Here is a 20,217-nt window from a genome sequence, read left to right as displayed (position 1 = left end):
GGTCCTCTGGTGGTCCCTTTTGTTAGGATCGACCACCAGAGGACTCAGGTAGGTCAGTACAGTAGCACCAAACACCACACGACACTACACCCCCCCCCCCCCGTCACTTATTAACCCCTTATAAACCCCTGATCACCCATGATCACCCCATATAAACGCCCTGATCACCCCCCTGACATTGATCACCCCCTGTCATTGATCACCCCCCTGTAAGGCTCCATTCAGACGTCCGCATGATTTTTACGGATCCATGGATCGGATCCACAAAACACATGCGGACGTCTGAATGGAGCCTTACAGGGGGGGTGATCAGTGACAGGGGGGTGATCACCCTGATCACCCCCTGTCATTGATAACCCCCCTGTAAGGCTCCATTCAGACGTCCGCATGCGTTTTGTGGATCCGATCCATGTATCCATGTATCCGTAAAAAATCATGCGGATGTCTGAATGGAGCCTTACAGGAGGGGTGATCATTGACAGGGGGGGTGATCACCCTGATCACCCCCTGTCATTGATAACCCCCCTGTAAGGCTCCATTCAGACGTCCGCATGCGTTTTGTGGATCCGATCCATGTATCCATGGATCCGTAAAAAATCATGCGGATGTCTGAATGGAGCCTTACAGGAGGGGTGATCATTGACAGGGGGGTGATCACCCTGATCACCCCCTGTCATTGATAACCCCCCTGTAAGGCTCCATTCAGACGTCCGCATGCGTTTTGTGGATCCGATCCATGTATCCATGGATCCGTAAAAAATCATGCGGATGTCTGAATGGAGCCTTACAGGAGGGGTGATCATTGACAGGGGGGTGATCACCCTGATCACCCTCTGTCATTGATAACCCCCCTCTAAGGCTCCATTCAGACGTCCGCATGATTTTTACGGATCCATGGATACATGGATCGGATCCACAAAACACATGCGGACGTCTGAATGGAGCCTTACAGGGGGGGTGATCAGTGACAGGGGGGTGATCACCCTGATCACCCCCTGTCATTGATAACCCCCCTGTAAGGCTCCATTCAGACGTCCGCATGTGTTTTGTGGATCCGATCCACGTATCCATGGATCCGTAAAAAATCATGCGGATGTCTGAATGGAGCCTTACAGGAGGGGTGATCATTGACAGGGGGGTGATCACCCTGATCACCCCCTGTCATTGATAACCCCCCTGTAAGGCTCCATTCAGACGTCCGCATGCGTTTTGTGGATCCGATCCATGTATCCATAAAAAATCATGCGGATGTCTGAATGGAGCCTTACAGGGGGGGTGATCAGTGACAGGGGGGTGATCAGGGAGTCTATATGGGTGAACACCCCCCTGTCATTGATCACCCCCCTGTCATTGATCACCCCCCTGTCATTGATCACCCCCCCCCCCCCGGTAAGGCTCCATTCAGACATTTTTTTTGGCACAAGTTAGCGGAAATTTTTTTTTTTTTTTTTTTTTTTTTTTTTACAAAGTCTCATATTCTACTAACTTGTGTCAAAAAATAAAATCTCACATGGACGCACCATACCCCTCACGGAATCCAAATGCGTAAACATTTTTAGACATTTATATTCCAGACTTCTTCTCACGCTTTAGGGCCCCTAAAAAGCCAGGGCAGTATAAATACCCCACATGTGACCCCATTTCGGAAAGAAGACACCCCAAGGTATTCCGTGAGGGGCATATTGAGTCCATGAAAGATTGAAATTTTTGTCCTAAGTTAGCGGAAAGTGAGACTTTGTGAGAAAAAAACAAAAAAAAAAATCAATATCCACTAACTTATGCAAAAAATAAAAAATTCTAGGTACTCGCCAGGCCCCTCATTGAATACCTTGGGGTGTCTTTTTTTCCAAAGTGGGGTCACATGTGGGGTATTTATACTGCCCTGGCTTTTTAGGGGCCCGAAAGTGTGAGAAGAAGTCTGGGATCCAAATGTCTAAAAATGCCCTCCTAAAAGGAATTTGGGCCCCTTTGCGCATCTAGGCTGCAAAAAAGTGTCACACATCTGGTATCGCCGTACTCAGGAGAAGTTGGGGAATGTGTTTTGGGGTGTCATTTTACATATACCCATGCTGGGTGAGAAAAATATCTTGGTCAAATGCCAACTTTGTATAAAAAAATGGGAAAAGTTGTCTTTTGCCAAGATATTTCTCTCACCCAGCATGGGTATATGTAAAATGACCCCCCAAAACACATTGCCGAACTTCTCCTGAGTACGGCGATACCACATGTGTGACACTTTTTTGCAGCCAAGGTGGGCAAAGGGGCACCTTTCGGATTTCGCAGGCCATTTTTTACACATTTGGATTGCAAGGTACTTCTTACACATTTGGGCCCCTAAATTGCCAGGGCAGTATAACTACGCCACAAGTGACCCCATTTTGGAAAGAAGACACCCCAAGGTATTCCGTGAGGGGCACGGCGAGTTCCTAGAATTTTTTATTTTTTGTCACAAGTTAGTGGAAAATGATGATTTTTTTTTTTTCTCTTTTTTCCTTACAAAGTCTCATATTCCACTAACTTGCGACAAAAAATAAAAAATTCTAGGAACTCGCCATGCCCCTCACGGAATACCTTGGGGTGTCTTCTTTCCAAAATGGGGTCACTTGTGGGGTAGTTATACTGCCCTGGCAATTTAGGGGCCCAAATGTGTGAGAAGAACTTTGCAATCAAAATGTGTAAAAGATGCCCTACAAAATCCGAAAGGTGCACTTTGGAATATGTGCCCCTTTGCCTACCTTGGCAGCAAAAAAGTGTGACACAACTGGTATCGCCGTACTCAGGAGAAGTTTGGCAATGTGTTTTGGGGTGTCATTTTACATATACCCATGCTGGGTGAGAAAAATATCTTGGTCAAATGCCAACTTTGTATAAAAAAATGGGAAAAGTTGTCTTTTGCCAAGATATTTCTCTCACCCAGCATGGGTATATGTAAAATGACACCCCAAAACACATTCCCCAACTTCTCCTGAGTACGGCAATACCAGATGTGTGACACTTTTTTGATGCCAAGGTGGGCAAAGGGGCACATATTCCAAAGTGCACCTTTCGGATTTCACCGGTCATTTTTTACAGATTTTGATTGCAAAGTACTTCTCACACATTTGGGCCCCTAAATTGCCAGGGCAGTATAACTACGCCACAAGTGACCCCATTTTGGAAAGAAGACACCCCAAGGTATTCCGTGAGGGGCATGGCGAGTTCCTAGAATTTTTTATTTTTTGTCGCAAGTTAGTGGAATATGAGACTTTGTAAGGAAAAAAGAGAAAAAAAAAATCATAATTTTCCGCTAACTTGTGACAAAAAATAAAAAATTCTAGGAACTCGCCATGCCCCTCACGGAATACCTTGGGGTGTCTTCTTTCCAAAATGGGGTCACTTGTGGGGTAGTTATACTGCCCTGGCAATTTAGGGGCCCAAATGTGTGAGAAGTACCTTGCAATCAAAATGTGTAAAAAATGGCCTGCAAAATCTGAAAGGTGCACTTTGGAATATGTGCCCCTTTGCCCACCTTGGCAGCAAAAAAGTGTCACACATCTGGTATCGCCGTACTCAGGAGAAGTTGGGGAATGTGTTTTGGGGTGTCATTTTACATATACCCATGCTGGATGAGAGAAATATCTTGGCAAAAGACAACTTTTCCCATTTTTTTATACAAAGTTGGCATTTGACCAAGATATTTTTCTCACCCAGCATGGGTATATGTAAAATGACACCCCAAAACACATTCCCCAACTTCTCCTGAGTACGGCGATACCAGATGTGTCACACTTTTTTGCTGCCAAGGTGGGCAAAGGGGCACATATTCCAAAGTGCACCTTTTGGATTTCACCGGTCATTTTTTTACACATTTTGATTGCAAAGTTCTTCTCACACATTTGGGCCTCTAAATTGCCAGGGCAGTATAACTACCCCACAAGTGACCCCATTTTGGAAAGAAGACACCCCAAGGTATTCTGTGAGGGGCATGGTGAGTTCCTAGAATTTTTTATTTTTTGTCACAAGTTAGTGGAATATGAGACTTTGTAAGAAAAAATAAAAAAAATAAAATCATCATTTTCCGCTAACTTGTGACAAAAAATAAAAAGTTCTATGAACTCACTATGCCCATCAGCGAATACCTTAGGGTGTCTACTTTCCGAAATGGGGTCATTTGTGGGGGTTTTCTACTGTTTGGGCATTGTAGAACCTCAGGAATCATGACAGGTGCTCAGAAAGTCCGAGCTGTTTCAAAAAGCGGAAATTCACATTTTTGTACCATAGTTTGTAAATGCTATAACTTTTACCCAAACCATTTTTTTTTTTTTGCCCAAACATTTTTTTTTTATCAAAGACATGTAGAACAATAAATTTGGCGAAAAATTTATATATGGATGTCGTTTTATTTTGCAAAATTGTACAGCTGAAAGTGAAAAATGTCATTTTTTTGCAAAAAAATCGTTACATTTTGATTAATAACAAAAAAAGTTAAAATGTCAGCAGCAATAAAATACCACCAAATGAAAGCTCCATTAGTGAGAAGAAAAGGAGGTAAAATTCATTTGGGTGGTAAGTTGCATGACCGAGCGATAAACGGTGAAAGGAGTGTAGTGCCGAAGTGTAAAAAGTGCTCTGGTCATGAAGGGTGTTTCACCTAGCGGGGCTGAAGTGGTTAACACAGACCTCCACAGGGGTCGCCCCTTTAACACTGACCTCCACAGTGCCCGCCCGTTTAACACTGACCTCCACAGTGCCCGCCCCTTTAACACTGACTTCCACAGTGCCCGCCCCTTTAACACTGACCTCCACAGTGCCCGCCCCTTTAACACTGACCTCCACAGTGCCTGCCCCTTTAACAGTGACCTCCACAGTGACCGCCCCTTTAACAGTGACCTCCACAATGCCTGCCCCTTTAACAGTGACCGCAGCTTTAAGGCCCCTTTCACACGGGCGAGTTTTCCGTGCAGGTGCGATGCGTGCGGTAAGTGAAAATCGCAGCATGCTCTATATTGTGCGATTTTCACGCGACCCAGGCCCCATAGAAGTGAATGGGGTGTGTGAAAATCGCATAGCATCTGCAAGCAAGTGCGGATGCGGTGCGATTTTCACGCATGGTTGCTAGGTGACAGTCTATTCACTGTATTATTTTCCCTTATAACATGGTTATAAGGGAAAATAATAGCATTCTGAATTCCATGGACCATGTGATTGGAGCATGTGATCTGACGTCACCACAGGTCCTTTAGCCCACAGCTCATTCAAGAAGTAAAGAGACCGGGAACTACGTGATCAAGAGGAGAAGGTGAGTTAACTTTTTTTTATTTATTTTTTTAACCCCTCCAGCCCTATTGTACTATGCATTCTGTATTCAGAATGCTATTATTTTCCCTTATAACCATGTTATAAGGGAAAATAATAAAATCTTCAGAACATCAATCCCAAGCCCGAACTTCTGTGAAGAAGTTCGGGTTTGGGTACCAAACATGCGCGATTTTTCTCACGCGAGTGCAAAACGCATTACAATGTTTTGCACTCGCGTGGAAAAATCACGCATTTTCCCGCAACGCACCCGCCTCTTATCTGGGCAAAAAAACTGACGCCCGTGTGAAAGAGGCCTAACAGTGACTTCCACAGTGCCCGTCCATTTAATAGTGGCCCCCTTTAACAGTGATCTTCACAGTGCCCGCCCCTTTAACAGTGACCTCCACAGTACCTGACCCTTTAAAAGTGACTTCCACAGCGCCCGCCCCTTTAACAGTGATCTCAGCATTGCCTGCCCCTTTAACAGTGACCTCCACATCGCCCGCCCCTTTAACAGTGAACACCACAGCACCCGTCCGTTTAATAGTGGCCACTGCCCGACATGCATGTAGCAGTGTGGGCCCCCTGGATCTCACAGCGCAGGAAGGTTTAAGTATATTACACTGTGTAATACACTTACAGCCAATGCATTACAATACAAAAGTATTGTAATGCATTGTAAAGGGGATCAGACCCTCAAAAGTTGAAGTCCCAGAGTGGGACAAAAAATGAGGTGAAAAAAAATAAAAAAATTCAAGAAAAAAAGAAAAAAAAGAAGTGTCTTTTGTCCAAAACTATATTTTTAAAAAATGGAAAAAATAGGGGGTAAAAAAGAAAGAAAAGTAGACATATTGGATATCGCTGCGTCCATATCGAACGGCTTTGTAAAAATATCACATGAACTAACCCCTCAGGTGAACAAGGTCAAATAAATAAAATAAAAACTGTGCTAAAACAGGTACCAATAGTACCAATCTAACCTTAACCTCATCCTGCAAAAAATGAGCTCCTACCTAAGACAATCGCCCTAAAAATAAAATAACTATAGCTCTCAGACTATGGAGACACTAAAACATGATTTATTTTTCAAAAATGCTATTATTGTGTTAAAAACAATATGTAAAAATAAAATAAAAAAAGAAGACATATTAGGTATTGCAGCATCCGTAAACGTGCTCTATAAAAATACCACATGACCTAACCCCTCAGATGAACACCGTAAAAAAGATAAAATAAAAAAAGGTGAAAAAAAAGCCAGTGTAATAGCAAGCGATAAAAAAGTCATATGCACCCCAAAATAGTGCCAAATTATCTAATTCCGCAAAAATTACAGCCTACCTAAGACAATCGCCCCCCCTAAAAAAAAAATATGGCTCCCAGACTACGCAGACACTAAAACATGATTTTTTTTTTGTTTCAAAATATTATTGTGTAAAACTTAAATAAAAATAAGTATACATATTGGGTATTGCCACATCCGTAATGACCTGCACCATATAACCATCACATGACCTATTTTATACATACAGAATCGTATCACAAAGAAATCACAGGGAATACCATATTACAGGCTAGTAATCATCACCCCAATCATACCATTAAAGCCATTCCGGTGGGTGAATTTATCAGAGCCAAAAGAAATTGTAGTACCCAGGTAGGTTTTGAAAAAGAAGCTGACTATATTTGAAATAGGCTGAAAAAAAGAGGCTATACCAATTGGATGCTGAAACGAACTAAAAATATAGCCTCCAATAAGAATAGAGAAGAACTACATTGAAAATCATGCGAGTAAAGTATCAACCAAACTTTCCAAACCCACCTTGGTACTCACATATAGTCGACAATTCGATTCTATCAAACAAGCAGTTCATAAATGCCTTCCTATCTTGTATGAGGATAGTATTCTGTTTGATACACACAAAGATGGGTGCAGGATTGTCCCCCGACGTTCTTGTACACTGGCTAACATATTGTCTCCTTCATTTTTTTCTTTTTCTATTTTTTTACAAAAATAGCTTCTACAAGGAGCTCCTGGCTAAAATACCAGGGCTTTACCAAATGTGGGAGCTATCCATGTAAGACTTGTAATTTTGTACACTGCACTACTACTTTTGATAATGCAACCCATACGGAAAATTTCAACATCAAAAGTTACATCAACTGTAATTCAACCGGGGTAATTTACATTATCAAATGCATATATTGCGATCTGCTTTATGTAGGTTGCACTAGCAGACAACTAAAAACAAGAATAAGGGAACACCTTAATTATGTGGCTAATCCTCAAGCTCTGGGTATTTCTAGTGCAGCAACATATTTTATTAATATTTACAATAGAAATACTAGCCATCTACGTGTATTTGCCATAGAAAAAGTAATGCTCCCCTTCAGAGGTGGTAATTGAAAGAAAAAAATCCTACTGAGGGAAGCATAGTGGATTTTTAAAATTTTAGATCACATACTGGATTTTTAGCACAAGGGTCTCAACCTCAAAAAAGAATTAATACTTTTATATCACTAATGGCAACCTTCTATATACACTCACCTAAAGAATTATTAGGAACACCTGTTCTATTTCTCATTAATGCGATTATCTAGTCAACCAATCACATGGCAATTGCTTCAATGCATGTAGGGTTGTGGTCCTGGTCAAGACAATCTCCTGAACTCCAAACAATGTCAGAATAGGAAAGAAAGGTGATTTAAGCAATTTTGAGCGTGGCATGGTTGTTGGTGCCAGGCGGGCCTGTCTGAGTATTTCACAATCTGCTCAGTTACTGGGATTTTCACTCACAACCATTTCTAGGGTTTACAAAGAATGGTGTGAAAAGGGAAAAACATCCAGTATGCGGCAGTCCTGTGGGCGAAAATGCCTTGTTGATGCTAGAGGTCAGAGGAGAATGGGCCGACTGATAAAAGCTGATAGAATAGCAACGTTGACTGAAAAACCCACTCGTTACAACTGAGTTATGCAGCAAAGCATTTGGGAAGCCACAACACGCACAACCTTGAGGCGGATGGGCTACAACAGTAGAAGACCCCACCGGGTACCACTCATCTCCACTACAAATAGGAAAAAGAGGCTACAATTTGCACGAGCTCACCAAAACTGGACTATTGAAGACTGGAAAAATGTTGCCTGGTCTGATGAGTCTCGATTTCTGTTGAGACATTCAAATGGTAGAGTCAGAATTTGGCGTAAACAGAATGAAAACATGTATCCATCATGCCTTGTTACCACTGTGGAGGCTGGTGGTGGTGGTGTAATGGTGTGGGGGATGTTTTCTGGGCACACTTTATGCCCCTTAGTGCCAATTGGCCATCGTTTAAATGCCACGGGCTACCTGAGCATTGTTTCTGACCATGTCCATCCCTTCATGACCACCATGTACCCATCCTCTGATGGCTACTTCCAGCAGGATAATGCACCATGTCACAAAGCTTGAATCATTTCAAATTGGGTTCTTGAACATGACAATGAGTTCACTGTACTAAAATGGCCCCCACAGTCACCAGATCTCAACCCAATAGAGCATCTTTGGGATGTGGTAGAACGGGAGCTTCGTGCCCTGGATGTGCATCCCTCAAATCTCCATCAACTGCAAGATGCTATCCTATCAATATGGGCCAACATTTCTAAAGAATGCTATCAGCACCTTGTTGAATCAATGCCACGTAGAACTAAGGCAGTTCTGAAGGCAAAAGGGGGTCCAACACCGTATTAGAATGGTGTTCCTAATAATTCTTTAGGTGAGTGTATATCACATTTAACATTAGTGTCATTTAGAGTCATGTGCAGTTATAAGATATACACCTATTTTGCACTTAGAACTCATACATCCACTCTAGGCATTGGTTACTGTTCACACATTTTTTTCAGGAGTTGTGCTCCGACATGGTTTTTGTTATGTCCCCTGGACACTCTGTGTCTCTCAGGTGCTGCTGGCAATGCTGCCGGTATCTGCTCAGCAAGTTACGCACACAGGCCGATGTACTACTTAACCAGAGCAAGGTTTATTACTCAGAACATTATGGCATTCTTACATGGAGGAGTCTTATTCCAACAGCTTCTGTCCTTATCAGATGTAATCCCTTCTCAGCCTCATGTGTCTGCTTCCAGTTCCCCTCACACACACTGTCTGACTTCCTGGTACAGCTCCTCCCCCCCCATCATGCATCAGGAGAAAAAGGGTAAAGGTCACAGTGATCTATCACAACATCACACCTCCTTTCCTCCCCCCAAAAAAAAACAAAAAACATAAGAGAACAAAATGTTGAACACATAACATAACAAGGCAAGCGAGATCAGTTCAGCAAGTAGTATCTCCAACTCAGTTCTGTGATTTCCGCAGCCCTTCATGAGCCCTTTGTCTCTGTTCCCTGACCTCCAATGTGTCCCGTAAGATTTCAGCACTTTGCCAGCGAGGCGTTTGACGTCTTTGACGGGTAGACCTACGCAGAGGTACAGCACCGGGAGGAATAAAGTCAGTCAAAGGTACTGGAGAGGTCAGTGGGCGTCCCACAGACAAATCAGGCTCTGCAACTTCAAGCACATGTCCGGGCTCCTCAGGAATATGGTCACCAACCGGTTCAGGGTTTGGGTGTAAACTTGTGGGATCATGCCAGACACCATGCCATATGTCACCAGCAGAGTTCAGAGTAGACTCTGGTGGGTGGTCAGAAAGAAGGGTCGGTTTTGTCACTAGTGGCCGGCAAATGCGTTTCCTCAATTGTGAAAGGTGTCGCCGAACACAAATGCCTTCCTCCAGGCGGACAAGGTACATTCTTCTGCCAAGAGTTCCATCAATAACGCCAGGAAGCCAAGGAGGCAAAACTCTGTAATTCTGAGACCATACAAGATCACCGGCACGGAATCCCAGACGGCCCGGCGGGAGGTGTTGGTGACTGCTCCTGCGGACGAACTAAATCAAGTTTGGTGCGGAGATGCCTGCCAAACATAAGAAAAGCCGGTGACAGCCCAGTAGTAGCGTGTTTCGTGTTACGGTACATGATCAAGAATTCCAGCAGCTTCTCTTCAGACAGTCCAACCTGGTCCAGAGTGGACAGTAAGTGCTTCTTAAATGACTGCACAAATCGTTCTGCCAGCCCATTTGAAGCTGGATGATAAGGAGCTGTTTTGTAGTGTTGGACACCCAAACCACTAAGGAAGGATTGAAACTCATGCGATGTAAATTGAGTTCCATTGTCGGATACTATGGCTGTAGGCAAGCCAAATTGAGCAAAGAGCTTCCTTAAGACTAGAATGGTAGCAGCTGAGGTAATAGAAGGCATTTGAAAAACCTCCGGCCATTTGGAATGTGCATCTACCACGATCAAATACATTTTACCCTGGATGGGGCCAGCAAAATCAAGATGGAGTCTGGACCACGGTTCTGTTGGCCATGGCCAAGGTTGCAGGGTTCCTCTCTTTTGGGGTCGCTGGGCTTGACAGCACCCAGGACATTGAGCAACATAATCTTCAATTGCTGTATCCATTTGTGGCCACCAAACAGCTCCGGGCCCGCTGCTTCATGCGCACCACACCAGGATGGCCTTCATGCAGTATCCTTAGCATGGTTGATTGCAAGTACTGGGGTACAATCACTCTATTGCCCCATTGTAGGCAACCAACATTAGTCACAAGCTCACATTTTCTGGCAAAGTACGGACGAAAGTCACCTGAAACACTCTCTGGCCATCCAGTCTGAACATAAGAGAATATCTGAGACAGGAAAGGATCTGTGGCTGTATGTCTGGCAATCAGGGAGGTGGACATGCAAGATTGTGGCCTGTGTACTTCCACTACACGTACCTCTCTTAGTGGGTGGTCATCTCTTAGTGGCAATCTGGAAAATGCATCTGCATTGCCATGGGTATCATGGGAGCGGTATCTGATCGAATAAGCATAAGCTCCTAAAAATAAAGCGTACCTTTGTAAGCGAGATGCGGTTGTTGTAGAAATTCCTTTCTGAGGGTTCAGTATTGACAACAGAGGTTTGTGGTCAGTGATAAGTGTGAACTCCCGACCATAGACGTACGCGTGAAATTTTTTTGTGGCCCATACAATGGCCAAAGCTTCCTTGTCAATCTGGGAGTAGTTTTGTTCTGCTGAGGTTAAAGACCTGGAGGCAAAAGAAATGGGGCGCTCCGTGCCATCCGGCATGACATGGGAAAGCACTGCACCCAGTCCATAAGGCGAGGCATCACAAGCCAGGATGACGGGCTTCTTTAAATCATAGTGGACCAGAACTCGAGAAGACAGAATGAGTTCTTTAGAAAGCCGAAAAGCTTCTTCACATTTGTCTGTCCATATCCATTTAGCTCTTGCATCCAGTAAGCGATGTAATGGGTAGAGCTGGTGCGCTAGGTTCGGCAAGAAACGGTGGTAGTAATTTAGGAGGCCAAGGTAGGACCTGAGCTGGGTGACATTCCGGGGGGTAGGGGCATGGGTAAGGGCTTTAACCTTTTCTTCAGTAGTGTGTAACCCATGACGGTCCACCGTGTGGGCACAAAACTCCAGTTGAGACTTGAGAAATTCGCATTTTGACAGATTAACACGTAACCCATACTTTTGGAGTCTCCCTAGCACAGCTTCAACATTCTTTCTGTGTTCTTCATCAGTGGGACCAGTGATGAGCATGTCATCCAGTAGACATTGGGTGAAAGGTATTCTTGCCAGTACCTCATCCATGATCCGCTGCCAGATGGCTGGAGCTGGGGCTATGCGAAAAACCATGCGGTTATACTGGAATAATCCTTTATGAGTGTTAATGGTCAACAGATGGCGTGAATCTGGGTGTACTTGCAGTTGCAGGTAAGCTTGCTTTAAGTCTATTTTTGTAAACTTTTGCCCCCCAGCCAGTGAGCCAAATAAATCTTCAAGTCGAGGCAATGGGTATTGATCCACAAGAAGTTGGTTGTTCAGAGCTACCCTGAAATCACCACAAATCCTAATGTCTCCATTCTTTTTCTTGACAGGCACAATTGGTGATGCCCATTCACTTCTATCCACTTTCGTTATGATCTTTTCAGCCAATAGGTGGTCCAGCTCTGCTTCCACTTTTTTCCGCAAGGCAAAAGGTACTGATCTTGCCTTACAAAAACGAGGTGTAGCACCAGGCTTCAAGAGGAGGTGGGCCATCTTTCCTTTTACGGTGCCCAAAGAGTCCTCAAAAACCTCTTTAAAACGTGACTTCAGGGATTCCACCCAATGGTCTACTTTAGAAAGCAATGTACATTGGGCAATGGTAAAAGGAGGCATGCCCAGGGCTTTGATCCAGTCCCTTCCATACAGCGGAGGACCTCCATTCCTTACAACATAAAGGCGTAGACTTTGACTGTGGTTGCCTAATGTAACAAGGGGCTTTACATAACCCAAGGGCTGTAGTAGTTCCTTGCTGTAGGTTTGTAGCGTGAGCTTTGTAGGTTTTAGCGGCAGGGACAGACCCGATGCCTTTAAATCAGTCCATGAAATGACAGACACAGCTGCCCCTGTATCAACATCCATGGAGACAGGACAGCCATTGAGTGTGACATCCACTTTAATCGCCGGAGTACTCCCAGCTACTCGAAACAGTCCAACATGCTGGACACATGTCTCCTCATCAGAGCTAAAACCGTTATTGTCCATATCCACACGGAATGTCTGTTTACGTCTATCTTTTGTGGTAGTGTTCGGGGAGGGAGAGCTGCGGCAAACGCGCCCAATATGACCAGTCTTCCCACAGCGAAAACAAACGACATCCTTGAACTTGCAAGCAGGCGCACTGTGAGTAGTGTTACCACAACGGTAGCAAGTCGGGGTCCCAGAGACAGAAGAATTAGGGTGGCGAGGTTTAAGCTGAGTGGCAGGGGACGGGCGTCTCGAGCGTTGAGTGATAGAAGTGTGGAATATTTCCTCACCCTGGCTTGCAGGAGTTGTAGGTGGTGCCTTCAGTAGGGTGGCGTCCCGTGTTGCCAACTCCATGACCGTAGCAAGGTCAGTGGCTTTCGTCAGAGTCAAGTCGGGTTCTGTGAGTAAACGTTTCTGTATGGCTGGGTCGCAGAGTCCCATGACGAACATGTCACGGAGAGCCGTCTGTAGGTAGTCTCCAAACTGACAAGTGGCAGCCAGTTTACGTAAAGCAATGATATATGTCTTTACATCCTCCCCGGCCTGCTGCCTTCTACCATAGAATTTAAACCGCTCCGCGATTTCCAACGGCTTCGGGTTGTAGTGTGTATGTAGCGTCTGAATTAACTCAGGCAGGGACTTAGAGGCTGGCTTGTCTGGAGAAACAAGGTCTCTGAGGGTTCCATATGCAGCTTGACCCAATGCAGTGAGAAAAACTGCACTTCTCTTTTCAACAGTCACATTATTCGCTTCCATATACTGTTCCAGCCTCTCCACCCAGGAGGTCCATGACTCAGCTGCAGGATCAAATGGTTGAATAAACCCTATGAAGGCCATGTGTGCTAAAATCCACAATCCTCGTCGCCACTGTTATGTCCCCTGGACACTCTGTGTCTCTCAGGTGCTGCTGGCAATGCTGCCGGTATCTGCTCAGCAAGTTACGCACACAGGCCGATGTACTACTTAACCAGAGCAAGGTTTATTACTCAGAACATTATGGCATTCTTACATGGAGGAGTCTTATCCCAACAGCTTCTGTCCTTATCAGATGTAATCCCTTCTCAGCCTCATGTGTCTGCTTCCAGTTCCCCTCACACACACTGTCTGACTTCCTGGTACAGCTCCTCCCCCCCCCATCATGCATCAGGAGAAAAAGGGTAAAGGTCACAGTGATCTATCACAACATCACAGTTTTATATACATACCTTTATGCCCCATGTATTACTAGGTATTCTTATGCTTTATCAGACAGCGCGTCTGTCTTTTTATGTTTTAGTAGTATATGTTTTGTTATGTTTTAAGGTGTTATATTTAATACGTGGCAACCCAGGGGTTAAGCGGCTTTGTATCTAGCAGTTTCCCACTCCTCCGTCATCCCTCCCCTGCTGAACATACATACTTAACCTCAGGTGTTGGCCCACATCACTAGGTTATGATTAAGAACTTTTCAGTTTGAAACATGTTACCTGTGGTGGAGGGTGGTGAAGATGTACTTTTATACTGATCTACAATAAAGACAACCAATACTGATGGATGCTGTAGAATTTGCTTTTATTGGGATATCACATGACCTAACCCCTCAGGTGAACAACGTAATAAATAAATAAATAAAAATGGTGTCAAAAAAGCTATTTCTTTGTCACTTTACATCACAAAAAGTACAATACCAAAAGTCAAACACACCCCAAAATCAAACCCGCAAAAAATTAGACCCTACATAAGACAGTCACCCAAAAAATATAAAAAAAATTGCTTTATTATGTAAAACTGAAACAACCAACCAAAAAAGTTGTGTATTTAGCATTGTCGTGTTCGTAACAACCTGCTCTATAAAAATACCACATGATCTAACCTGTCAGATGAACATTGTATATAACCCCAACAAATAGTGCCAAAACAGCTATTTTTTGTTACCTTGCCTCACAAAAAGTGTAATATAGAGCAACCAAAAATCATATGTACCCTAAAATACAGGTCCTTCTAAAAAAATTAGCATATTGTGATAAAGTTCATTATTTTCTGTAATGTACTGATAAACATTAGACTTTCATATATTTTAGATTCATTACACACAACTGAAGTAGTTCAAGCCTTTTATTGTTTTAATATTGATGATTTTGGCATACAGCTCATGAAAACCCAAAATTCCTATCTAAAAAAATTAGCATATTTCATCCGACCAATAAAAGAAAAGTGTTTTTAATACAAAAAAAGTTAACCTTCAAATAATTATGTTCAGTTATGCACTCAATACTTGGTCGGGAATCCTTTTGCAGAAATGACTGCTTCAATGCGGCGTGGCATGGAGGCAATCAGCCTGTGGCACTGCTGAGGGGTTATGGAGGCCCAGGATGCTTCGATAGCGGCCTTAAGCTCATCCAGAGTGTTGGGACTTGCGTCTCCCAACTTTCTCTTCCCAATATCCCACAGATTCTCTATGGGGTTCAGGTCAAGAGAGTTGGCAGGCCAACTGAGCACAGTAATACCATGGTCAGTAAACCATTTACCAGTGGTTTTGGCACTGTGAGCAGGTGCCAGGTCGTGCTGAAAAATGAAATCTTCATCTCTATAAAGCTTTTCAGCAGATGGAAGCATGAAGTGCTCCAAAATCTCCTGATAGCTAGCTGCATTGACCCTGCCCTTGATAAAACACAGTGGACCAACACCAGCAGCTAACATGGCACCCCAGACCATCACTGACTGTGGGTACTTGACACTGGACTTCATGCATTTTGGCATTTCCCTCTCCCCAGTCTTCCTCCAGACTCTGGCACCTTGATTTCCGAATGACATGCAAAATTTGCTTTCATCCGAAAAAAGTACTTTGGACCACTGAGCAACAGTCCAGTGCTGCTTCTCTGTAGCCCAGGTCAGGCGCTTCTGCCGCTGTTCCTGGTTCAAAAGTGGCTTGACCTGGGGAATGCGGCACCTGTAGCCCATTTCCTGCACACGCCTGTACACGGTGGCTCTGGATGTTTCTACTCCAGACTCAGTTCACTGCTTCCGCAGGTCCCTCAAGGTCTGGAATCGGTCCTTCTCCACAATCTTCCTCAAGGTCCGGTCACCTCTTCTCGTTGTGCAGCGTTTTCAGCCACACTTTTTCCTTCACACAGACTTCCCACTGAGGTGCCTTGATACAGCACTCTGGGAACAGCCTATTCGTTCAGAAATTTCTTTCTGTGTCTTACCCTTGCTTGAGGGTGTCAATGATGGCCTTCTGGACAGCAGTCAGGTCGGCAGTCTTACCCATGATTGCGGTTTTGAGTAATGAACCAGGCTGGGAGTTTTTAAAAGCCTCAGGAATCTTTTGCAGGTGTTTAGAGTTAATTAGTTAATTCAGATGATTAGGTTAATAGCTTGTTTAGAGAACCTTTTCATGATATGCTAATTTTTTTAGATAGGACTTTTGGGTTTTCATGAGCTGTATGCCATACTCATTAATATTAAAACAATAAAAGGCTTGAACTACTTCAGTTGTGTGTAATGAATCTAAAATATATGGAAGTCTAATGTTTATCAGTACATTACAGAAAATAATGAACTTTATCACAATGTGCTAATTTTTTGAGAAGGACCTGTAGTACCAACAAAACTGCCACCTTATCCCGTGGTTTCAAAATGGGGTCACTTATTTGGAGTTTCTACTCTAGGGGTGCATAAGGGGTCTTTAAATGTGACAAGGCAACTTAAAATTATCCCAGTGAAATCTGCCCTCCAAAAACCATATGGCGTTCCTTTCCATCTGCGCCCTGCCATGTGCCCGTACAGCTGTTTACGACCACATATGGGGTGCTTCTGTAAACCACAGAATCAGGGAAACAAATATTGAGGTTTTTTGGGCCGTTAACCCTTGCTAATAATCCTGGTAAAAAAATGGATTAAAATGGAAAATCTGTCAAAAAAGTGAAATTCTGAAATTGTATTTACATTATCCTTGAAATCTTTTGGAACACCTAAAGGGTTTGCAAAGTTTGTAAAATCAGTTTTGAATACCTTGAGGGGTGTAGTTTTTAAAATGGGGTAATTTTTGGGTGGCTTCTATTATTTAAACCTCACAAAGTGACTTCAGACCTGGACTGGTGCTTAAAAAGTGGTTTTTGGAAATTTTCTGAAACATTTCAAGACTTGCTTCTGTAGAGGGAAGGGTGATATTTGAAAAAATAAATAAAAATTATATAAATATGTAATATAGATGGGAGTGTGTGATGTTATGGTGTGGCATCTGGGGGGATGCTCTCATTTACACTTTGGGCAGGAAGTCCTTTGATTCCTTTGTCTGCACAGATCCCGAGCTAGCCTCAGGTGGCCAACTGGCAGTTCAAGCATTCCGTCACACGCCCATGAAGATGTCATCACCCTCCTGTTGAAGAAGGGAGAAGGTGAGCTGCTTTTGAGCTTATATTAGCCCAAGCCATGACAAAGGCACTCTCTCTTGGAACTGGACTACTAACAGAGTCACACATGGGGTCAGCTCCATGAAGGAAGATGAACGGAACAGCTCCCTAAAGGAAGAGAGGCAGAGTCCCACATGCCCCTGGCGATGGCTGAGTAACCCTTTCCCTCCAGCATTGCAGTACGCCTAATATCCCTGCCCTGATTTACCCCTATTCACCCCTGGCCTGCATTGGGTTAACCCTAACCCCTGCATTTAACCCCTTTTTTTCCCTATACCACGATAACCCCTGCTGCATAACCCCTGTAACCCTTGCTCCACCAACCATCCTCTAACCCCGCCTGCTGAACTCTTGCAGTCAGTATTTACCCCTGCTGCTGACCTCTTGCAGCATTAACCTCAGCCCTGTCTGCCCCCACCCATTGACCCACGAGGCGGCCCCAGTTACCCCTGTAGCTGCCCTGTAATCCTTTACCCCTTCACTGCCGCCTTGCCTACACCAGCAGCAGCTGAGTGTGTGTTAACCCTTTGTTTCTCAAATAGGGATAGCTTAGAGCAAGGTTGGGTGGGCTGCTAATGTGTATGTGAGTGTAAGGTATAGATCGTGTGTGTGGGGTTGAATGGGAATTGTGTATTGTGTAGTTAGGTTTGTATTGTGTTTAATAATATTGTTTATTGTAGTACTGTTACTTTGCGTCTATATATTGTGGGGATGTGCTTGTGGTAGGCTACGGTAGCGGCGGCAGTATTGAGGCAATCGCAGTCTTTGTGATACACCGTGACTTTATTTACACCAAAGGCATAACAGGCAATGTGCAGACCACACAGGTGCATATCCACATAGCGCATAAAACAAAAGTCCTTCTATAGAAAATAAACAGCAGGTTTGAGTCACCTTGTTTTGGACAGACCACAGCAGTTCTGCAGGCTTGTAAGCTACCTGCCTTTGTCTCCCTCAGGCCAGAGCACCTTCGGCTCGTAGCACCACAGGTCCCAGGGCTTCAATGTGTGCTGCGCCCAGACTCTCCTTCACCAGCACTGACTCTGTCTGTGGAAATCTCCAGCACAGCAAGACACACCCCACCCCCATCATCAGCAGGCTGGGTTCTTTAAAGGCCCAGCTCCACCAAAAACCTGGGCTGGCCGTGGGGAACAGGCACCCCCCTAGCTCTTTACCTGTTCCCAGTAAGAACCGGCCCAGACACGCTGCGCCAGCAGCATTCGCCGCTGTAACCGCAATTATCTGGTTCTTACTCCACCGAGGCCAGGACCTCTGGTGGCACGTATCGTCGGTCCATTATATATAGGTATCTTAATTGAACAATTAAAAGACAGTTTACTAAGAGTTTTGGCGGGTACCGGAAGTGGGCGGAGCATCGCCTCTGGTCCTCTCGTCCCCCCCAGTGATCCAAAAAGCATAATCCACATATATAATGCCCTAATGTATTCCAGGGTATATTATGAGGGGAGTTATAAAATGCCTGACCCCGTTTTGCAGCCTGAGAACCTCTATCAGGCTGAGATCGCTCCTGGTGCGTTCCACTGTGGAACGCAAGTGCCCTGGTGGGGAGGCGGCGTCTCAGGCGGATGTGCGTCATGCGTTCCACCAGTGGAACGCATGGACAGGAGTGCCGGCCGGGGGTGGGGCCGTTTGGAGATGCTGTGTGGAGCGCACCAAGGGGCGGGGCGCTTGACAGGACAGGGATGGGCAGATGTCTGTCCGTTCCAGACTGGAACGCAGAGGTATCAGTTGAGATCAGCAAAGGAAACCCAAATAAGAAGGGAGAATAGGAAGTCCATGGGGACTATAGACATTTGGGGGTCGGCTCACATGGAAAGCCAACTATGTATAAATGAATACAAATCGGAATATGTATAGAAGGACAAATGACATAGGTGCTATAACAAAAATTATTATAAAGTATTATGATTAGAGGGTGTAGTAGGTATTCTGAAGTATTTAGATATGGAGTGTTCCTGGGAAGTTACATCGTGAATGATGGCTATATGAGTATAATTGCGATATAATAAATAATGATTATTAGGGAGGATTAAAGAATAAATATATATGGTAAAAAAAAAAAGAAAAATTGATTAATTAAAAAAAATATATATATATTTATTACAGAAATAATAAAAATATATATGATAAAAAATAAAAAAAATTGTATAAAAATTATTGTGAAAAATAATTATAAAAATTAGTCTTCTTTCAAATTTCCTAATATTCACTAATAATTATTATGTTCTAGACATTCATTAAGGCCAAGGGGGGTAAGGGAGTTGAAACGGAAAATCCAATACATTTATTTGCGGCACAATAGTGAAAAGGAGTTGGGGACCCATTCAATAGGGGTCAATTTCAGGAGGGATGCATCGCCGGAGTGGATTTCTGCAAAGTGTCTAGATACACTATGTTTTGTATATTTTTTAGTGATGTTGGAGCGGTGGGAATTTATCCGGTCCCTCAAGTTCTGGGTTGTCCGGCCCACATATTGAAGTCCGCAAGGGCATTCGAGCATATATACTACATTGGATGTGCCGCAATCCATGTAGCTCCGAAGTGCGATTTTTTTCCTTCTCGGCAGTGATCTCAACTTCCTGTAGCCCGTCACTAATTATTAGACAGGACTTACACCGTTTGTGCCCGCAATTAAAGGAACCCTTGCTCTTGGTCCTTATGGTGGTGATAGTATTGGCGGATACAAGTTTTGGACATGATGGAGCTACCATCTCTTTAAGTGACTTTGCTCTATGGAAAGTTAAGTTTGGTTTAATGGCCACTACTTTGCCCAAGATGGGGTCTTTCTGTAGAATGGACCAGTGGCGGTTTAGTATTTCCCTGATTTTGTGGTGTGCTGAGCTGTAACGGGTTATGAAGTTATATTTATATTTATTCTCATCCTCTCTTTGTGGCGTTGTAGAAGAGTTATTA

At 44.0% G+C, this 20,217-nt stretch overlaps 2 protein-coding genes across 2 annotated transcripts in view; both read right to left on the bottom strand.

Annotated features, from left to right (window-relative positions):
• The window catches only part of LOC122945306 (ATP-dependent 6-phosphofructokinase, liver type), a 378,493-nt gene that overhangs the window by 153,869 nt on the left and 204,407 nt on the right, over positions 1–20,217 (bottom strand). The window lies entirely within an intron of this gene.
• Positions 10,606–12,926, bottom strand: LOC122945307 (uncharacterized protein K02A2.6-like). The gene has a single exon (XM_044304348.1). It carries the CDS (start codon positions 12,905–12,907, stop codon positions 10,757–10,759), a length of 2,151 nt encoding a protein of 716 aa, XP_044160283.1. The 5' UTR covers positions 12,908–12,926; the 3' UTR covers positions 10,606–10,756.

Source organism: Bufo gargarizans, chromosome 8 (assembly GCF_014858855.1).
Source record: "Bufo gargarizans isolate SCDJY-AF-19 chromosome 8, ASM1485885v1, whole genome shotgun sequence".
NCBI lineage: Eukaryota > Metazoa > Chordata > Amphibia > Anura > Bufonidae > Bufo > Bufo gargarizans.
This window is presented reverse-complemented; position numbering and strand designations above follow the sequence as displayed.

Bases quoted from the DNA above. Each gene is read 5' to 3' on its own strand.
- LOC122945307 (XM_044304348.1), bottom strand. From the start codon at position 12,907: ATGGACAATAACGGTTTTAGCTCTGATGAGGAGACATGTGTCCAGCAT.